Source organism: Thamnophis elegans, chromosome 14 (genome assembly GCF_009769535.1).
Source record: "Thamnophis elegans isolate rThaEle1 chromosome 14, rThaEle1.pri, whole genome shotgun sequence".
Lineage (NCBI taxonomy): Eukaryota > Metazoa > Chordata > Lepidosauria > Squamata > Colubridae > Thamnophis > Thamnophis elegans.
Genome location: NC_045554.1, coordinates 36,183,837 through 36,205,547, shown reverse-complemented (window position 1 = coordinate 36,205,547; position 21,711 = coordinate 36,183,837). Strand labels below are relative to the sequence as shown.

At 42.9% G+C, this 21,711-nt stretch overlaps 1 protein-coding gene across 2 annotated transcripts; it reads left to right on the top strand.

The window, feature by feature from the left end:
- Positions 1 to 3,900: 3,900 nt before the first annotated feature.
- ZDHHC1 (zinc finger DHHC-type containing 1) lies at positions 3,901 to 21,236 on the top strand. Of its 2 annotated transcripts, none has more exons than XM_032231147.1 (12): positions 3,901 to 4,068; positions 7,303 to 7,400; positions 8,523 to 8,741; positions 9,621 to 9,796; positions 11,014 to 11,115; positions 11,798 to 11,922; positions 12,162 to 12,320; positions 13,620 to 13,732; positions 15,116 to 15,201; positions 17,493 to 17,586; positions 19,009 to 19,129; positions 19,807 to 21,236. In XM_032231147.1, the coding sequence occupies exons 3-12, from the start codon at positions 8,523 to 8,525 to the stop codon at positions 20,340 to 20,342; spliced, it is 1,731 nt and encodes a 576-aa protein (XP_032087038.1). In that variant the 5' UTR covers positions 3,901 to 4,068; positions 7,303 to 7,400; the 3' UTR covers positions 20,343 to 21,236. The 2 variants fall into 2 exon arrangements, with proteins under 2 accessions (XP_032087038.1, XP_032087039.1); XM_032231148.1 differs by having other exon boundaries at positions 3,912 to 3,997.
- The last annotated feature ends 475 nt before the right edge of the window (positions 21,237 to 21,711 follow it).

The following is a 21,711-nucleotide window of genomic DNA, read 5'->3' as shown; positions in this document are numbered from 1 at the left end:
AAGGCCGAAAAGGGTGGGGACTTGGTGTTAAAAAAAAACTGTATTCCTCAGCCTGCTGAAGTCGGATCCTGGATTGCGAAGTGAAAAATGCAGGTTTGAAGACCAAATCTTGCACTTTTTTTTTTTTGAGGTATTTGCTGAGGAAGATATCCGGGCAGAAATCCATCAGTTCGGATTATGTTGCCAGAACGGCAGTGGAAACTTTTCTATAATTTAACGTAAGTACAGTTTGTAAGAGCGTTGGGGATGTTGAGAGAGAAAATTCAACCTATTGCATTAAGTTAGAGGAAATGGCTTCTTTTGTAAACATTGAACATCTGGCATCCTTGTCAAGATTTTCTGCTTCTGGCTTCTATAACCTGCCTTTCAAAACGGGATATACTGTTAGAAACCTTTACTGTTGTATTTTGGTAGATATGATTCATACTTCAATTTTTACTAAACCAGGGAGCAATTTCTGGTATATGGGATGCTTAGCAACTGAACTAAATGAGAGGAGAATTCTTCAGTTTTGGATGGAAAGAGGCTACTTCCTGGAATCAAAGGTTGTGTTATGTTCAGAGATAAATGTAATTTTTTTTAAAAAATATTAGTCTTCTAAAGCTGGAGTCAAAGGACTATTATCCTGTTCGTCTGAATTAGCAAGTCAAATGGGAAAGCCCCAAAGGAGAAACAGGAATTCCAATAGCGAAGCTGTCACTTTGAATGAGAAGTGAAAATGGGACCGAACCTCGCCACCAAAAACCAGAAGCCACAGCCGCTGGGATTCTCAGATGACCATTCTAGGGACGAGAGCAGTTTTTCAACCAGTGCGGACATCTGCTGGCAAACTTTTGCATGCCATTTGGGGAATTCTGGGAGTTGGAAGTCTGCACATCTTCAATATATATATTCCAGTAGAGGGACACTTTTCAGCTTGACTGGCATGTTGAAGAAGAATAGAATAACAGAGTTGGGAGGGATCTTGGAGGTCTTCTAGTCCAACCCCCTGCTCAGGCAGGAAACCCTGCACCACTTCAGACAAATGGTTATCCAACATCTTAAAAAATTTCAGTGTTAGAGCATTCACAACTTCTGGAGGCAATTGTTCTGATTAATTGTTCTACCTGTCAAGAGATTTCTCCTTAGTTCCAAGTTGCTTCTCGCCTTGATTAGTTTCCACCCATTGCTTCTTGTCCTGCCTTCAGGTGCTTTGGAGAACAATTTGATTCCCTTTTCTTTGTGGCAACCGATGAGATATTGGCACACTGCTATCATGTTTCCCCTAGTCCTTTTCATTAAACTAGACATACTCAATTCCAAGGGATGCGGTGGCTCAGTGGCTAAGAAGCTGAACTTGTCAATCAGAAAGGTTGGCAATTTGAATCCCTAGCACTGCATAGCGGAGTGAGCTCCTGTTATTTGTCCCAGTTTCTGCCAAAGCAAATAAAAAATACAAGTTGAAAAATAGGGCCCACCTTTGGTGGGAAGGTAACAGTGTTCCATGCGCCTTCGGCATTTAGTCAGGCTGGCCACATGACCACGGAGACGTCTTCGGACAGCGCTGGCTCTTCGGCTTTGAAACGGAGATGAGCACTGCCCCCTAGAGTTGGGAACGACTAGCACATATGTGCGAGGGGAACCTTTACCTTTATATTCCAGTATCCTTAGGAGAAATGTGGCAAGCAGAACCCCATCATGGCTGAGCATTCCAGTTTCATTGCATTTATTTTTTCCCCACATTTTAAAAATCTTATGGTTTGGGGATGCTGAGCTGCTCTTGATCCCAGCTGGGAGTGGCTCCTTTTATTTTTAAAATATATCTTCTCAGCCATCAAAGGAAGTTTCCTCACATCATATTCATATACAGGAATCTAAGGGCTTACAAGCCAGAACAATTAATGTCTCTTTTTCTTGCTCCCATCCTGGTTTGTATTTTGCAGCCGGCTTTGTTTCTTTTGTTTTTCTTGTATTCTTGCTTTTAAATGCTTTTAACAATTTGCAAGCGGGCCCAGTTATGGAGAAAATCTAATGTTGTGGTTGCAAGCAGTAGGAAATGTTCTGGATGGCACCAAATTGATCAATAAAAAAAACAACAACTACCCAGTCACTGAGAGTCAGGCGTCACATACATTTAATAATTATTATCTATTATTATCTATTAATTATTATTATTATCATCATTCTCTAAAATGACCTGTCTATAATATCTTGGTAAGGCCACACTTGGAATACTGCATGCAGTTTTGGCCACTACCATGTAAAAAAGATGTAGAGACTCTAGAAAGAGTGCAGAGAAGAGCAACAAACATGATTAGGGGACTGGAGGCTAAAATATGAAGAACGGTTGCAGGAACTGGGCATGGCTAGTCTAGTGAAAAGAAGGACTAGGGGTGGCATGATAGCAGTGTTCCCATATATCAGGAGCTGCCACAAAGAAGAGGGAGTCAAACTTCTCCAAAGCACTTGAAGGGAGGACAAGAAGTAATGGGTGGAAACTACTCAAAGAGAGAAGCAACCTAGAACTAAGGAGAAATTTCCCGACAGTGAGAACGATTAATCAGTGGAACAACTTGCCTCCAGAAGTTGTGAATGCTGCAACACTGGAAGTTTTTAAGAAGAGATTGGATAACCATTTGTCTTAAGCGCTGTAGGGTTTCCTGCCTAAGCAGGGGGTTGGACTAGAAGACCTCCAAGGTCCCTTCCAACTGTTACTCTATTCTATTCTAACCTGGGAAACGGATCAAGTCAACTACCAGGTATCCGGCATGAACAGTCAAACAATGCTCAAACTGAATCTCCTTGTTGCCTCTTTCTCTTGGATCCCAGGGAGATAAAAGAAGGCTTTTTTTATTATTTTGCTACTTTTGCCTCCAGAAGTTGTGAATGCTCCAACACTGGACGTTTTTAAGAAGATGTTAGATAGCCATCTGTCTGAAGTGGTGTGGGGTTTCCTGCCTAGGCAGTGGGTTGGACTAGAAGATCTCTAAAGTCCCTTCCAACACTGTTATTCTATTTTGTCTGGTTATTTTGCGTTTATATATATTCTAAATTTAAGCCAGAATCAACTGATCCCTTTACAGCAATAGCAATTAAGACTTATATACCACTTTGCGGTCCTTTACAGCCCTCTCTAAGATGTTTACAAATCCAGCATATTAACAGAGTTTGAAGGGACCTTGCAGGTCATCTAGTCCAACCCCTTGCCCAAGCAGGAGACCCTACATCTGCTTCTTGTCCCCAACAACGTCCTACCTGCTAATGACTACTTTTATTCAACTGCAGTAACACAAGGGCTATCAATAGATACCAACTAAATTAATACGTTCTAATCTTGATTGCAGGAAAAAACGATTTCAGCAATAGAGTAGTAAACGTGTGGAGCATCCTAACTGACCCTGTTGTTAATTCCTCTAACCTGATACCTTTTATCTTAAGCTGTCTACCATGGACCTTGTTTCTTAATAGGTCCCTAAGGGAGCATCTATAAGTGCACCAGCATGCCTACCATCCCTGTCCTACTGTCCCCATTTATATGTACTCTTTTTATGTGTTTACGGCTATGTTTTGCTTATTTATATCCGTTTATTTGTGCCATTTGTTCGTCTGTTTTCATACTTGTTTCCTTATACTTGTTGACAAATAAAAATAAATAAATTAAAATAAATACAATTTGGGTCCTCATTAGCTCCATAAGAAGAGGAGAGAGGATTATGCCAGGTGCCTGTAATTAAATCAGGATTAAATCAGGATTAAATTAAGATTTATACCTGCAAGAGGAAACACTCACACCTCTCAGTGTAGCCCGCGTGGGGCAAAGCCGCTCAAGCGCTTCCTGTCGAACCCAAGAAAGCGGAGTCCCGAGGGGGCGTGGCTTGGCGCGGGGGAGGGTTGAGGCGCGGCTGTGGGCGGAGAGGGGCGGAGCTGGCTCGCTCGCTGTCCCGGCGGTCGCCATGGAGACGGGCCCCGCGGCCTGACCCGCAACGAGGAGCCTTCGGTCCGCAGGGCCCAGCCTGAGGTAGCGGGCCCCTCCCGGCATGAGGCGGGTGCATGGCCGCCCCGAACCACCGCTGAGCTGGAGGGGGGAAGGTGAGACGAGGCCGGGCCGCCCCTCGCCCGCCTTGTTGGGAGGGGGGTATCGAGGGAGCCGTTGGAGGGGGGGAGACCCTCCTCCCTGCGGATCTTTCCTATGGTTTTCTCCCCCTAAAATGCTCTCCCCGCCCATCGTCCGCAGCACCCCGTCCTCTCTGGCTGGCTGCGGACGATGGGCCGGGCACCCAGGTTCCTGAGAAGAAGGACGTTCCCGTCTTAAGGAGAGAGCCGGGCGGTTCCCGGGGGTGGGAAAGGAGTAAAGGCCGGGTTGGGGAAGGGGCTTTTCGGGAGGAGGAGGAGGAGGAGGGAGATCCCGGCCAAGGATGGGGATCTTAATGGGGGACCCACGGCGGGGGTGTTAAAGCCTTCAGGGTGAGAACATAGAATAACAGAGTTGGAAGGGATCTCAAGAGGTCATCTAGTCCACCCCCCCTGTTCAGGCAAGAGACCCTCTATCACTTCAGACAAATAGTTTTCCCGTCTCTTTTTGAAAGCCTCTGGTGATGGAGCCCTCACAACTTCTGAAGGCAACTTCTGTTCCCTTGGTTGATGGCTCTCACCCTTAGGACATGTGTCCTTTAGTCCTCAGTTGCTTCTCTTTCTTTTTGGTTAGTTTCCATCCTTTGTTTCTTGTTGTGCCTTTTAGGTGCTTTGGAAAATAAGATTGACCATCCTCCTTTTTTTTTTTTGGAAGGAGCCTTTCAAATATTGGAACGGTGTTATTTCATTGGGCTATTTTATTGTGAGCTGGGAGCGCTGTTTTGTTGTCAGTTTTATTGGGAGATGTTTGGCAAAATTAATTAAATAAAAAAAAGGGAGGGGCATGGTTGAATTTGCTTTTTCAATCCTATCGGCACTTCTCTAGATAAAAAGAGAAAGATAATTTTAAAAAGTATCATCACCAAAAAAGAAAATAGAAAGATCGCCAGTATTGTACAGCCGGGGCAATTTTTTTTTCTGTGTCAATTTGAAACAATCTCAAAATTTCCACTGGAAAGAGCACATCAAATGGGTGATTTTCTTACCTTTCTGTAGTTGAAAAGATTGTGCCAGTTTGATGAAAGGTGGATGTCTCAGCTCTCTTCTCTCTGAGATCCTCTGTTTTTTTGCTGTAGAAATCCCTTTTTAAAACCGAAATGGCCTCCCTCTTTCAGCCGCCCCTTTCTCATTCTTGGCAACTTTAAGATGGGTGGGCTTCAACCAGTCCACCGAAATCTATTAAGTGCCTGATGGGAGTTGTAATCCAGCGCAGGTCGCCCTCCACTTACGGCCACAGTCGAGCCCCACAATTCCCTTTGCTAAGCAAGGTACTTTGGGTGAGTTTTGCCTCGTGGTGCAAAACGTTCTTGCCGCTTTTGTTCAGTGAATCACGGCAGAAGTTAAGCGAATCTGACTACACACACCCAACACCCATTGACTTTGCTTGTTGGAAGCTGGCTGGGAAGGTAAGAAATGGTGATCCCATGATGTTGGAACACTACAACCGTCCATCATAAATAGGAGCCAATTGCCAAGCATTTGAATTTTGACCGTGTGGCTTCAGGGATATTGCAATGGTTGTTAATTGTGAAAAAATAGTCCCAAGTCACTTTTACAGTGCCTTGATAACTTCAAGCGGTTATCTAAATGAATGGTTATAAGTCGAGGATTACCTGCAAATGGGAAGGAGGCTACCATGGAGTCTTCTTGGCTGAAAAAAAAAAGCTCTGGTGTTGATGGAATTTCCTTACTGGTCTCAATATGGCTTTTGTGGGAACTTTGCACTTAATACAGTATTTGGCTTGTGGATTCATAAGGATTCCTTGCTTAACAACCACTTGCCCAGGAACTTTGTTCTGACCGAGGCTTCCCAAGAGCATGAAGCAAACTCCTTGTCCCGACAAAAAACTCTTTTATTAATTTACTGTGAATTTTGCTCCTTCACATCCAGCAAAGTCTTTCAAGGGAGGATTTACAGTCATAAACCTTATCTGGCTTGGAGAGCGGACAGGCTGATAGCTGCAAAACTTGGCAAGGAGTCTCGGAGAATCATGAGCCAATTAAGCAAACTAATTGTCTCCTGTAAACTCCCTTCCCCTTTCGCTCCTCTTTTATTTCCTCTGGGAGGGGCCATTCATCATCTACCTGTGGCCTTACTTCCAAGTCTACCCCTGTTCTTTAGCTGTTCCCTTCTCCTGGAAGCTCTGCGCATGCGCACCTTGGGAACATGCTCCAGCTGTTTGTCTGCCTCACTGATGTCTGCCTCTGAAGGCAGCTGGTGACTGGCCTACAGCTCTGGCCCCCTCTCTTCCTCGGATGCAGAGCCCTCATCAGAGCCTTCCTCAGACTCCAGGACTGGACCATGTTCCTCCCCAACCTCCTCACTGTCCAAATCTGCTGCCAGCTCCACAACAGACTCCACTAAATGAGTGGGACTTACAATCAAGTCTATAATACATGCTCAAATGCATTTGCATTTCCCTTCCGAATAGGGAAAAACTCACCACTTTTTATGACACATAGGCAGCTAATTTATCAGGGAGGAGCTTCCACATTTTCTTGGCCTGGCACAGAAATTGTTGTTCTGGAAGGTACTTAACTGGAAATGCAGAAAACTAGATCAGTCCCCCCATTGTATGGACAATTCTTTATTGAAGTGGAAGGTGTTGCTTAGCCACAGGATCTCATTTTCAAATGAACAACAAAAGAAGCTAATCAAAAACAGCTTCTTTGCATGAAACTGCCATCAATCACGAAGAACTGAAACATGCGTGCGTAATGCTGGTTTCCTTTAGAAGAGCCTACTGTGTGCCAATCTGGCCACTGAAGTTTTTAACAGATTAACAGAGTTGGAAGGGGCCTTGTAGGTCATCTAATCCAACCCCCCTCCTCTCCCAGTTATTGGACAATATGCCCTTTTTAGGTTTTGTAGCCCAGTTTCAGTTTTTAGAATATTACAGTCCCCACCCTTTAGGAATAGGTAGGATTATTATAATGATAGCAATTTGCAGGCAATGAGTCAGTCCCGCAAACTATTCCTCGGTGGGTAAAGGTTATGTAGGACAAAGAGCCCTGTGATTGATGTGATTGTTTTCTATTCTGTTGGATTGTTTTGAAAGCAAATAACTTTTTTATGGTCTGAAGTGGAATTTAAGCTTTAGGCCAAGCAAATAGAGACACACTTTTTTTTCATATTCTCCAAAAGGTTTCAATTGTTCTGATTTCACTTATCTTTATTATTTTTGCTTGCAGAGAAAGAGACTGGACCTTATGAGAACACTTTAAGAACTACATGATTGGATTAAGGGAGGCCTGAACTGCAAGATTGAGGCAATTATCTTCAGGCTGGGGTAAGGGGAGCCCATATGATTTGTGGCACTTTTCCAGTCTTGCAAGTTTCAGTTAATCTAGATTTAAATTGTGATGTGATGTGTAATGTTTCCCTGGGCTTTCTGTTTGCGATGTATATCACATATACAGTATAGTGGCGTATTGAATCTTCTGTTTTTCATTCAGGAGTTTCTTAATGAAAACATACTGGATGTATTTAAACGAAAATCATTTTTGCCTGGCACACTTTGTCCTGCAAAGAGCCTAATGCTGCTTCTCTTTATGGTTATTTCTTAAAGTTTGAACATTAAAAATGGAGTTCATTTCAAAATGACTTTTGCCCCATCAAATAGGCTGTTGTATAGGGATGTTGTGGCTCAGTGGCTAAGATGCTGAGCTTGTCGATCAGAAAGGCAGTTTGGCGGTTCGAATCCCTAGTGCCATGTAACGGAGTCAGCTCCAGTTACTGCCAGCTTCTGCCAACCTAGCAGTAAAAAACCATGTAAAAATGCAAGTAAAAAAATAGGAACCACCTTTGGTAGGAAGGTAACAGCATTCTGTGCACCTTCATCGTTTAGTCATGGCAGCCACATGACCACGGAGATGTCTTCAGACAGCGCTGGATTTTCAGCTTTGAAACAGAGATGAGCACTGCCCGCTAGAGTCGGGAACGACTAGCACATATGTGTGAGGGGAACCTTTACCTTTACCTATAGGCTGTTGTATTGTAATGAAACAATTTCCCTACCTCCTCCAGTGCACATGCACACGACATGTAAAGTTGAGCCACTGGGGAATGTGGGAAACGCCACTTGAGGTATATATGTTCAGAGCAACAACTTCTGTAGACTTCATTTTCAAAGGGTAATCTAGCAGCTGGCAGTTCTTGGCAATTTAGTTCTGGCCTAGTTCAGCCTCCCAGGACAGGCTGTGACAGTTTTTACTCTGGCCAATTGTGTTGCCTTTTCTAAAAAGCAAAACTATTTGGTGTCTAGTGTTGCATTGTGCTCCCTGTGATCTTTTGAGACTCTTTCCTGCACACATTGCTCCACTTGCAAAAAGGTTTGTATTTTAAATATGCTTTCTGTAGCTTTTTCAGTGAAAATATGTTTTTTTCTTACTCCCCCTCTTCTCTCCCGCAGATGAACATCTGCAATAAACCACCTAACAAGACAGCGCCAGAGAAGACTTCTGAAACAACTTTTGAAGTTCAGTCGCAGCAAGCCAGGAGAAATGGCTGGAGTTGGCCTCCACACCCCTTCCAATTCGTTGCCTGGTTACTTTTCTTCTTCTTTGCGCTGGTTGGTTTTGGCATCCTTGTGCCTCTCCTGCCCCTTCGCTGGGTACCTGCTGGGTACATTGTATCCTTTATGTCTCGCAAATATAGTGGTACCAAATCCGTGAGGGCACAAATGGTGGAAAACGTTTCTTAAATGTTCCCTAAAACTTTCATTTAGGAAAAGTGGGAAAACGTTGGTTCGTAGAAACCGCCAGTGCTTCTGTCACCTCCTCTCTGCTTTCCCCCCATTTTGTGCAGCTGTTGTTTTTAAGCGGTAGTTTCCCTTGTCATAATGAATAACCCGTGGTCCTCGACTTACAACAGTTCGTTTCATGACCGTTCAAAGTTACAACGGCACCAAAAAAAGTGACTTAGAACCGTTTTTCACACTTAACGACCGTTGCAGCAGCCCCATGGTCACGTGATCAAAATTGGGATGTTTGGCAACTGACTCATATTTATGACTGTTGCTGTGTCCTGGGGGGTCATGCGATCAAATGTTGCGACCTTCTAATAAGCAAAGTCAAGGGGGAAGCCGGATTCAATTAACAGGCAGGTTGTTAACTTAACAACTGCAGTGATTCGTTTAACAAGTGTGGCAACAAAGGTCCTAAAAGGGGGCAAAACTCATTTAACAACTCTTTCGTTTAGCAACAGAAATGTTGGGCTCAACTGAAGTCGTAAGTCGAGGACTATCCGTATACACAATGCTGCTTCTGTTAACAGTTCCTCTTGCCATCAGAATACCTTTCGTGACCTTTTGTCCCTCCTGTGCCTTTTCTGGGCTTCTGTGAAGAAGCCATAATTTGCATCTTTCAAGCTATCTGGCATCAGTTTTTCTTTTTCTTTTTTTTTTTAAACGAAAGGGTTTTTAACCTTGGTGGCATTTTTTTCTGTGGCTCCTTAAAATGTGAACGTCGATAAATCTCAGAGAGAGGAGCCTTAACTGCGCACACTTCAGTGTCCCGGCGTCTTCTTTCTCTGCCATGTAGTAGTTCACCTTGCCGCAGTTTCCATTGATCCAGCCGATGACAGTGTGCGAAAGAAGAATTACCAGGGGCCCCTGAGCGCCTTCAATCGCAGCCAGCACGCTCATGTCATTGAAAATCGTCACTGTCACATCTGTGATGTTGATGTGTGAGTTACTTGTTTTGCCTTCTTTTTTATATGAGTTCTGAGTTAACTGCACCGATTCCGTTCCCAGGCAAACCATCAGTGCTAAAAACATGAGAGAAAACTTCCGAGTATTTTGCAGCTATCGGTATTGTGCCTTGATTTACTGCCACTGGACCGTAATAGAACTGGCTGGATTCACATGACATGCTGAACATAATGTGGCTTGTTTGGTTTTGGTTAAGTGTGTTATGTAAACACCGACAATGTGTTTTGTAAACTGTGACTTATGCCTTCGTCTGTTGTATGAACCAGTCAATTGTGTTTATTCAATAAGTCATGATTAAACAAACAGTTTAGCATAATAGATGACTCAACCATGACCTTGTGAATTGAATAACCACTTGGGGTCTTAAACAGTGCACACAGCAGTGCTCCCCCCCTCCCATCTCTGCATCTTATCCTCATCAATAATATACAGTAGCTACATCCATGAATTCTTAAATTAACACTTTATTCAGCTCTTTCTTATTAGATGCCAGGTAGCTAAATTGCGCTAGTCAGTATGGTTGACAAACTTTTGTAAGACTTGCTGTTCCCATAATAAATTATCATTCCTGCATTGATATTTTGATTACAAGATCAAGATGTTTGAAAAGTCTAACTCAGAAGGGGAGGAAGATGGAAGGAAGAAGGAGAGAAAGAGAGAATGAGAGAGGGTAGGAAGGGGAAGAGGAGGAGAGGAGAAGGAAGGGAAAGGAGGAAGGAAGGAAGTAGAGAAGGGAGGGAGGGAGAAAAGAAAGGGAGAAGAAGGTGGTGTCAAAGCAGGTGAGGGATGGTAAATAAAGCAACCCAAATGAAATATTATAATTCTATAAATGGAATGACAAATGTATAAGAACCATGAATGTAAAAAAAAGAATAATAACTCTGTGAATGTATACCTAAAATTGTATATAGAGAACAAAAAATAAAAAAACTTTATATGGAAAAAAAAGAAGGGGAGACTTGGTAAATGAAAGACAACAGTAAATAAAAGGACATTGTTCTCAAACTCCCATGTATTTTAGTAGAATTATTCTACATGTAAGAAGAGACTTAATTGGAAACAACATTCATTAGTTTGTTCTTTCCTCTCTTTTTTTGGTGCACATCTAATTTAACACCTCAAATTAATCCGGGAAAGCAACTGCAGAGTATAATTAGCTCCATTTTTTTCTCTCTCCCTGTTTTATTATTAGGAGCTCCAGATCAAAACATTGCGGGTCCTGTAACAAATGTGTATGTGGCTTTGATCATCACTGCATGTGGCTCAACAACTGTGTGGGAGAGAGAAATTATTGGTATGGTCTTGTCTATCACACATTAGCCCACTAAGCAAAGCCTGGGAAGGTTCATTGAACAAATCTAGCACCTTTTAAAAATCTGAAATCTTTCAGACTTCACAGTCTAAATACCTGTTTTCCATTTTCAAATTGCATGTTGTTATAGGGAATATACTTAAGATCATAGTTAGAAATATATAAAGTATTCACCTACTATTTGGAAGAATATATAAAGTATACACTTACTATTTCAAAGAGCCGTCTAGAATCTTGGAGCATTGGGACTTTTAGTCTAGCTGCTTGTTTTGATTCCTGCCTGAGATACATGGATGTCCTGCTGGTTATTTGGCCAGTAAAACTAAGTGTTGTATTCTTCGTCCAGTATTGAGATAAACTCTGTTGGATGTGATAAAAATGATTAGTTACGTGTAGATTTCTCAAATTAGAGTTCCACTCTAGAATATGCTAAACTGTAGATGTCTCTGGCTTTTATGAGGGTCTTTACTCTCTTCTGCTGAGCTAGATAAGCAAAGAGGTATAGGAGAGTCAGGCAGGAGTGTGGTCCTCCTGCCAGGGTTCAGAATGGCACCGTTTCTTTGCCAGAGATTCTCATTGCTAAATGTGACAGCCATGCCTGAAAATTAATTTCTCTTGTGTTTCATTGTGAAGGTGGCTAAAGGGTCCTCTGTTTTCTTGACAGGCTGTTTCTGAACAGTGTAATATCTGCCATCCTGGGCCTTCTCCTAATCCTACTTGTTGCTTTCTATGTCTTTGTTCAATTCTTCCTTGATCCCATGAAGTTACGCACCGGACATCACTTTGAAGGTACCCTTCTACAACCTGCTTTGTCTCCTTTGATCTTCTTAGTCAGAAGCACCCATGTTGATAAGTATCTAAGTTATCAATTACTGTTCTATACTTGTTTCCTAAGAAAAGATATTCAATTATCTCAAATATCTAGATAATTGCCCAGTGGTTTGAGAACCCATTCAAGTGATTTCCACAATTACAGACTGATGAAGGTTCAGCTCCTCCTCTATTTTTTGTCTGTTTTTGTTTTCTAGACTGGAAGAACCAAACAGATGTCTGGTTTGTGTTCCTTCCTGTTGCTCCACTTAAGACAAAAGCGCCTGCAATCTTGTCTTTGGCTGGTCTGCTGATAATTCTGGGGTTACTGACTCTGTTCCTGTTGGGCCACCTATTAGTCTTCCATATTTATCTGAGTAGGTACCACTTTTTTCTGGTTTTCCTTCTCACTTCAATTAAAATATTAAAATTAATATTAAATCAATACTAAAATTAATATTAAATCAATACTAAAATTAATACTAAAATTAATATTAAAATTAATACTAAAATTAATATTAAAATTAATACTAAAATTAATACTAAAATTAATACTAAAATTAATATTAAAATTAATATTAAAATTAATATTAAAATTAATATTAAAATTAATACTAAAATTAATACTAAAATTAATATTACATTAAAAGAGGCCTGTGATGTCTACAGAATATCTACAGATATTCACATCCTGGACATAAATTGTTTCAACTTTTACCCTCAAAACGATGCTATAGGGCATTGCACACTAGAACAACTAGACACAAGGAAAATTTTTTCCCCAAATGCCATCACTCTGCTAAACAAATAATCCCCACAACACTGTCAAATTATTTACTAAGACTGTATTACTATTCTTCTTCTCTTCCTTCCTATTTCCTATCTCATCCCACTTATGACGATAACCATGTTGCTGGTATCTTTAAAATTTATATTGTTTTATTTGCTTCCTAGTATGATTTGATTGCTTATTAGTAATTAGTAATTAGTATGACTATCACTAAGGGATGGCGAATCTTTTCGGCTCTGAGTGCCAAAACCAGAATGTGTATGTATATGTGCCGGAGCTCTGGAAACCCAAAGACCAGCTGGCCTGCATGATGATTTTGGGGCATTTTTCAGGCATTTTTTTGGCCGTTTGGGAGGATTTTTTAAAGGTTGTTTTCCAGTGTTCCAGCATCAAGAAAGACCAGCTGGCCAGCGCGCACATACCTGTTTTTGGCTGGTTTTTGGGCCAAAAAAAACTGGCCCGAAAAACAGCCTGTTTTGGGGTTGTTTTTCGGGCCATTTTCAGTCTGTTTTCCAGCGCTCTGGTGCCCACAAAGACCAGCTGGCCAGCGCGCATGTGCACGCTGGAAACCAGGAGGCGATGATCCACGTGCCCACAGAGAGGTCTCTGCATGCCACCTTTGACACACAGGCCATAGTTTTGCCATCACAGCCCTATACCATTTCAGACAAATGATTGTCCCTTCTTAAAAACCTCCAGTGTTGGAGCAACCCAAACTTCTGGAGAAAAGCCGTTCCACTGATTAATTGTTCTAATTGTCAGGACATTTCTCTTTAGTTCTAGGTTGGTTTTCTCCTTGATTCGTTTCTCTCCCATCATAGCATCTTACTTCATGTCTTGTTCTCTGGATTTTGAAGTGAATTAAATCTTCTCTCCATCTCTTTAGTGTGGCACCGAATGACCACCTATGAATATATTGTCCAGCAGCGTCCTCCACAAGAGGTGAAGGATCCTGAGAAAGAGCCAGAATTTTACCCTCCCCCAACAAGGCCCATTCAGGCAAGGCTGCAGCTTTTGTTTAAATAAAAATGTGATTTTTTTACATATCCAGCATGCAATATGTTCATAATATTTCTTTCTAACATTGCTTTAATTCTGTTATCTGTAACGTCTGGAGTTTATGTATTTTCCCCTGGTAGAAGACAAGAGTGAGGCTTACAGATTTCATGCTGTTATTATGAGGGCTAGTGCAAGAGGATAATCATTATTTTTTTGTATTATAGCAATACTATTATACGATCATAGTATCCATAGAGATAATTTCTTTGAATTTTGGTGATCTGTCCTGACTACATCTCAATAGAGCACAATGTGCTTCTTGGAATTCAAATTGGCCTTACGGTCTAAAACAGGGGTCGGCAGCCTCAAACACTCAGAGAACCACTTGAACTCATTTCCCACTGAAAAGAAAACACCGGGAGCCACAAAACCTTTTTGACATCCAAAATGAAGGATAACACTGCATATATCGTTTTTTACCTTTATGCTATGTATAAGAAAACTACAGTGTGTTGCATTTATGAAATCAATCATCTGCTACAGAGAAAATACATTTTTATTTCTGCATGCAACAAAACCATTTTGAACCCACCACCACCCCCCCAAAAAAAGATGGGTTGAAAAGCTCAGTAAATCACGTGCTGGCGGGTGTCGCACATTGGCGGTTGTGACGGAGCTGCAGCAGAGGGATGAAAGAGCCACATGCGGCTCCAGGGTTACAGACCCCTGGCCTAGAATGTAATCCAGTTATTTGGACATGTCGAGATCTTCAGCACCCAGTGAGGGCATATAGCAATGCTGGCTCATTCTCTTTGTTAGGTGAACAGTTGAATAAGCTATTGCCAAATTGAACTGAATGCCAAATTCTTGACACCTAAGCAAAGCTATTCCTTAGCTAAAACTGACTGGCTAAACCACTCAGTGATTTGTGAAACTCTTGATATTGTTGCTCCTTCTTCAAACATTCCATTTTTATCAAGTGAAATAGAAACTGTAAACAGTGCAGTACTTTGTTTCTAGAAGCACAGAGGTAGTAGCATACATGGACTTTGCTACACCCTGGAACCTACTAAAGGCTGAGATTAAGTGACTGGCTCAGGGCCTCCCCACCAACTGTGTATTTAAGCCATGTTTCCCACAGTCCAAGGCCAACACAATAAGCACCGTATCTTTCTAGCGCCTTTAAAGATCACATACAAATATGAAGTTGCTTCTTTAAAGTGTGGGGTGCATCTCCTCGGGGTCAGGAGCAAGTTGGAGGGGAAAGAGGTCATTTCCCCACCTCCCCCCAACCGTCTGATAAGGGCTGCACAGGCAATGCTCCTCATTTTGTCTGTGCAAAGGCTGCAGCAGGCCCTTACTAAAATAGCTTGTTTGTTTCAGGATATGCAGTTTTATGCAGGGAGTCTTGGATATACCAATCCTGAGATGCAGGTGGAGAATTCACCAGGATTACCACCTGGGAGAGAGTAAGTAGAATGAAGGCCAACTTCCTTGAATTGGTTAAAGTGGGTGAGGTGTCTTGGATTGACAGCAAGTTTATATTAAATGTGATTTTCTTCACTTCTTAGGAATCAGAACAGCTTTCTTAACAGTAAATCCAAATGAGAATTTATATCTCTGTTTGGCTTTTGTTGATAAGAAGAGGAAATAAAACCAAATCAAGCAGCAACAGTAAGAGTAGAATTCAGCAGAAAATATTGCAATTAAAAACAACATTAAACGCCACAGCAAAGCAACATTGAGCGGCCTAGATTTTGCAAGGAAAAGGATTTATAGATTGATAATGTTTAGGGCTAAATCAAGAGTGGCCAAGCTCACGGTCTCTCTCTGATCCTCCACCACTTTTTATTTGGCCCACATACTTACTCCATTGGCCAATGGATCCTCTTCCTCCATTTGCCAGTTTTGAAAAAGCAATATAGCTGGGAAGGAAGGCAACCTGAAAACCAGCATTTTTTCATGGGGCTTATTTGTACAACAGTAACAAAGAGAAGTCAGTTATTTGTACCAAAATGTTAACCATACCCAGCTGGGCAATCTTAAATAAGCAAGACCTTTGCAGACTTCACATCTTGGACTGTGGTCAAGGTAAATACAGAATTCGAATTCTTTCTTGACCAAGTGGGATTAGACACACAATTTGTCTACAGTGCATACGCTCTCAGTGTACATCACAACAATAGCGATAGGTCATTATCATCATCATTGTAAAAATACATTCATCATAAAACATTAGGTACAACCCTTAGTGATAGTCATGGATACTAAATAAGCAATCAGCATAAATCATACTAGGATACTTATGGAACAATTTCAATCAGATACAAGCAACAAGTTATAGTCATAAGAAGATAAGGTGATAGGGAAGATGAGAATAATGGGGGTAATACTGTCTGTCTAGATAGTTTGACAGTGTTGTGGGAATTAGTTGTTTAGCAGAGTGTTGGCATGTGGGGAAAATGGGGAATTGTGGAAACCGTAATAGGATTTTTCCCACTTCTGGTTTTTAAACAGAGTCCCTGTGAGTGATTTGAAATACTTTTTCCTTAGAATTCTCTTCATTGGGCTAAGTTGCCATTTATGAACTGAGCTATCACCTGACCTGCCCACTCTCTCTTGATTTCTATGTCTGTCTGCTCTTCATTCTTTTCCCAGCCCCTTTACAATCTCTCACATCAGGTTACTGGGGGGAAGCAACTCATTGTTGATAGGTGGTCAGATAAGCTAATAATATACAACCATCTTTATGGTCCACACTTAGAAGCTTTTCAGCTTGACTGGCATGTTGAAGAAGAATAGAATAACAGAGTTGGGAGGGATCTTGGAGGTCTTCTAGTCCAACCCCCTGCTCAGGCAGGAAACCCTACACCACTTCAGACAAATGGTTATCCAACATCTTAAAAACTTTCAGTGTTGGAGCATTCACAACTTCTGGAGGGAATTGTTCTGATTAATTGTTCTGTCAAGAGATTTCTCCTTAGTTCTAAGTTGCTTCTCTCCTTGATTAGTTTCCACCCATTGCTTCTTGTCCTGCCTCCAGGTGCTTTGGAGAACAGTTTGACTCCCTTTTCTTTGGGGCAACTGATGAAATATTGGAACACTGCTATCATGTCTCCCCTAGTCCTTTTCATTAAACTAGACATACTCAATTCCAAGGGATGCGGTGACTCAGTGGCTAAGATGCTGAGCTTGTTGATCAGAAAGGTTGGCAGTTTGAATCCCTACCACCGCGTATTGGAATGAGCTCCCATTGTCCCAGTTTCTGCCAACCTAGCAGTTTGAAAGCTTGTAAAAATGCAAGTAGAAAAATAGGAACCACCTTGGGTGGGAAGGTAACAGCGTTCCGTGCGCTTTCGGCATTTAATCATGCTGGCCACGTGACCACGGAGATGTCTTTGGGCAGCCCTGGCTCTTCGGCTTTGAAACGGAGATGAGCACTGCCCCCTAGAGTCAGGAACAACTAGCACATATGTACGAGGGGAACCTTTACCTTTTCCTTACCCAATTCCAGCAACCTTTCTCCATATGTTTTAGCCTCCAGTCCCCTAATCCTCTTTGTTGCTCTACTCTGCATTCTTTCTAGAGTCTCCACATCTTTTTTACATCGTGGTGACCAAAACTGGATGCAGCATTCCAAGTGTGGCCTTACCAAGGCTTTATAAAGTGGTATTAACACTTCACATGATCTTGATTCTATCCCTCTGTTTATGCAGCCTGGAACTGTGTTCTAAAGCCAATGCCCTTTCTTCTGTTTCAGCCTACCCAAGTTTTGTATCCACAATGATGGCATAGACAACAAGACCCTACCATCTTCTGAACTTCCAGATTTGCAGTCTGGAGACCAGCGACAGGTAAGAGAGGTGTGACTGAAGCTTAACCTGAGTGGGTTACATTACACAGTGACGTGATTGATTGTACCCCCTTGTCATCAGCAATTAACAATCTCTGATGGCTTATTGTGTTTGGCATTTCCTATTCCTATTCCATGCATGTTTGTTTATTTATTTGCAGAGTAGTTGTTACATGAGTTTTGGCTGTCAAAAATACAGAACTCTTTCTTTGTTGCCATTGTAAAAAATAAAGTTTTGGTGTTTTTAGCAATGTTACTATCCTTGAGTATTGTAGCAAAAGATACACACCGATTCTTTGCTCCTGTTAAGTCAAAACTATCTACCCATTTTAAAAAAGCCTTTATTTCAGAAATAGGAGAAAAGATGAAACTGCATTTTAAAATCAGTTTCACAACACTAATTGCAGCTAATGGCTCCTTGGCCATTTCAAGACGTGAGGACTTTAATTCCCAGAATTCTCCCCTTCACTCTTGAGTTCTGGGAGCTAAAGTCCACACATCTTAAAATTGCTATGGTTAAAAAAACAGTGTCGATATTTATAGATCTTTATCTCACCCTCCCTTCCCCATGCCGACCTCAGTAATCTAAGCTGGAAAATAGTGACTACTCCAAGTGAAGTTCTATAACTGAGAAAACACTTGATTTGCTAACCTGTCACATTTTGCTGAACCCAAAGGTACTTTTTCAAGAGGCAGCTGGGCTTTCTTTGTTTTTCCTTGAGGACATTTCCCTTCTCATCCAAGAAGCTTCTTCAGTTCTTTCTGGGATGAGAAACAAAACGTCTTTTAAGGAAAAAACAAAGGAAGTCCAGTTGCCTCTTGAAAAAGCACCTTTGGGACAGCCAAGCCCTGGGTGACTGAGAATCTCCATAGACATTTTGCTGAACCTCATCACAGTTCAAGGGGTAAAGTCGTATGTGGATGAAAATTGTCATTGAATTCATTCTGCAAAGCTCTCTGAGTGGCTAGATGGTATTTTAAGCTGTCTGCTTCATATTAAATTATCCTTGTAAGAATCCTATAAAGAAGAGTAGATGAGATAGTGTAACTAACCTTCATAGCTGGGTGGAAATTTGGCCTGGGTTTACCAACAACCATAATCAGTGTATTCTAGAGGTGGTACTCAGCAGGTTCTGACCAGTTCTGGAGAACTGGTAGCGTAAAGTAGTTCGGGGAACTGGTAAATACCACCTCTGACTGGCCCCACCCCCATCTATTCCCTGCCTCCCGAGTCCCAGCTGATCGGGAAGGAATGGGGATTTTGCAGTATCCTTCCCCTGCCACGCCTAACCAAGCCACGCCCACCAAGCCACACCACGCCCACTAAGCTACGCTCACAGAACCGGTAGTAAAAACGTTTGAATCCCACCACTGGTGTAGTCGTATTGATTCTAAATGGATGCCGCTTTGCTTTATTGTGTAGCTTCATAAGAAGAAGAAGAAGAAGAAGCGGAAGAAGTTGCAGAAGGTTTCCTCTTCTGGGTTGGAAGAAAACTCCAAGGGGACACTTGCCCCATGGACCTCCTTCCCAGTTTTACAGTCAGGTAAGATCAGCAGCCCAGAGATTCCATCCTCAAGGTCTCCTTTTGGCCTAACGAGAATCCTGGAGATTTAAATACAAAGCTGCCAAATGACCTGTGAACAGCCTTTGGGTTTTTTTTTTACAACTCAACTATTTCTAATAGCTTCGCCTGGGTAGCAGAGCAATGGTTCAAAACTCATTAATTTTCCCCTGGTTTCTTGCTACCACTCGCACGATCTCCAACAAGCCCCATTGCTGTAGAACAGGGGGTGTGTGGGGTCAAACTTGATTTTATTGAGGGCCACATCAGGGTTGTGTTTGACCTTGGGGGCTTGGCTGGGTGTGGCCAGCTTGATGTCACTCGTGTCAGGGACATCTGCAGTGGCCTGAACACTCCGCCAGCAAAAACAGGCTCCCGAAAACCAGGTTGCTGAGCGCAGCCCCCCTGAGCTCCGTTTTCACTGGCAGAGGGTGGCACGAGACCGTCATAGCCAAAAGTGTAGCGGCCCTCCCGAGTTCCATTTTTGCTGGCAGGGACACCTTGGGCCGGTCCTTTGCTGTTTCCAGGGTGGCCCCATGGGACAGATCTAGGCACCCCGGGGGCCGGATTCAGCTTGCAGGCCTTGAGTTTGACACCCCTGCTGTAGAAGGAGGGAAGTGACCATTTCTGCTGCCCTCTCCTCCCTTTCTTCTTTTCAGAATCGTCCATCACTACCGCCCCCTCTTTAACCGCCTCAACTTCCAGCCTTCACCTCCTTGCACCGCCTGGTCCTCCTAAAGCAGCCGTATCTACCAGCAGCACGGGTCCAGTCCAAGCCGCAGGTCCTCCGGCCGATTACCACTCCGAGTCAGCGGAGTCCATGGAGGAGATCCCCGTGGCTCAGACCCGTCTGGGGAGCAGCGCCACGCGTGGAGCTTCCAAGAGCGGTTCTCGGCGCCTTCCTTTTCCCGCCGTCTACACGAAGGGCACAGGGGAGAAGCACCGGGACTCCGGGCACGGCACAAAAGGCAAGAGCTCTCAGCCAGGCAGGGCCCAGCGAGCGGAAGAGCTGGAACTGTCTCCGAAGATCCCCTCCGTCTTTGTGAGCAGAAGTAGCGGGGAACCTCCTGTCCCCAATCTCTGGTCTGGCGAGACTCCGTCCGAACCTTCTCACAGAAAATGTTCCAGCAAGAGGCACATCGAGGATCAGAAGTACCACATTTGGGAGTCAAGCACTAGTTCCACAGCGGCCTAGATGCCTGGTAACCCGAGAGAGCTATATCAACCGAGAGAGAAAGCAATAGTGTGTGGCCTGATCACTCTCCAAATATATTGGTGTTCATGGATTTAATCTCGAGTGATCTGTCTGGCTCTCTGGAGCAGGCTGGTATTTTGCTTATTATTATTAATGCCTTTTGTTCGGGGTGGGGGGGAGGGAAATCGGGGCAATTCCTTGCCTGTGGCAGTTGGTGAAGATAAGTGCTTTGCTTCCGGAGGGCAGCCAAAGGGTAGAGTTAGCCATCTCCCTAACAGGCGTATCCAGGGCTTGAAGTTTTCAGGACCAAACTTCGTAGATGTTTAGTTTTGTCACCTGAGCTCTTATATAGACCTCGGCCGAGCCAACCTGCTTCCCTGGAGTTCTTTGGGAGTGCCAAAAGTAGCTCTCTTCTACCCGCTAAGCAGAGTAGGGAGTCGGAAAGAGCCTACTTTCCTCTGGGGAAGATTTCCTCTTAAGTGCTTGTGTCTGAAAGGAAGACACGGAAGGGGTTGTTCCCACATAGAGACCCTTTGCCTTTTTTCTCTGCTGCTTTTTCTTGCCTTGCAACGCAAGACCTCAGGCTTGGGGTTTTTTTTTTTAAAAAAGGCTGACGCGGAACCCTTGCGTAAATGCGGAGAGGGTCCGAGCCAGTTTCTTCCCTTGGGACAACTTCCCTTGAGAACCTCTTCGTTGGTAATCCAAAACCTTTGGGTGCATGATGGATCTCGGGTAAGAAGATGCACCACAAGGCCTCTCTTCGAGCCAGGAATGCAAGAAGGCAGTTGTCTGTTTCATGGCTCCTTGGACGTTTCGAGGTCCTTATTTTTTTTTTACTTTTCAGGAGAGACCGCACTCGGTATCCCAAAAGTTCCAGGTCCTTCCCTAAACATCTAGTTAAAAAGGATTAAATAGCAATCAATGGGAAAGACCTTTGCCTGAGATTCTGAAGCTACACTACTGGTCAGAATATAAGACTAGATGGACACATGATCTGGCCTAACAGAAGGTAGCTTCCAACATTCATTTAGCAATATTATGGAGCGCTTTGAACAGCTCTGTTCTCAATAAATATTTTTTCTATGCTCTTTGCTAAATACTTCTCCTTTTTTTTCCCTGCCCTGCATTTGCTGATACAAGAAGCAGTTTTGTCATCATAAAGGGACTCGAGATGGCCCCATTTATTAGCCCCCGAGCATAGCATTCCATGTGTGAAACTCATGACATAATTATTTTGTGGGTTGAAGGGAATGTTTGCATCCTTCCTCAGATCAGGACACTTTTTCAACTGCTCCAGTTCTAACTGCAGTAATGATTCTAATGGACCCGTGTTTCTCAACCTTGGCAGCTTGTGTTCTGACCCAGGCTT

Coding starts and splice junctions, on each gene's coding strand:
- ZDHHC1 (XM_032231147.1), top strand. CDS start 8,523: ATGAACATCTGCAATAAACCACCTAACAAGACAGCGCCAGAGAAGACT. Junction 8,742..9,620: donor GGGTACCTGCTGGGTACATT/GTATCCTTTATG, acceptor CGCACACTTCAG/TGTCCCGGCGTCTTCTTTCT. Junction 11,923..12,161: donor CACCGGACATCACTTTGAAG/GTACCCTTCTAC, acceptor TTTGTTTTCTAG/ACTGGAAGAACCAAACAGAT.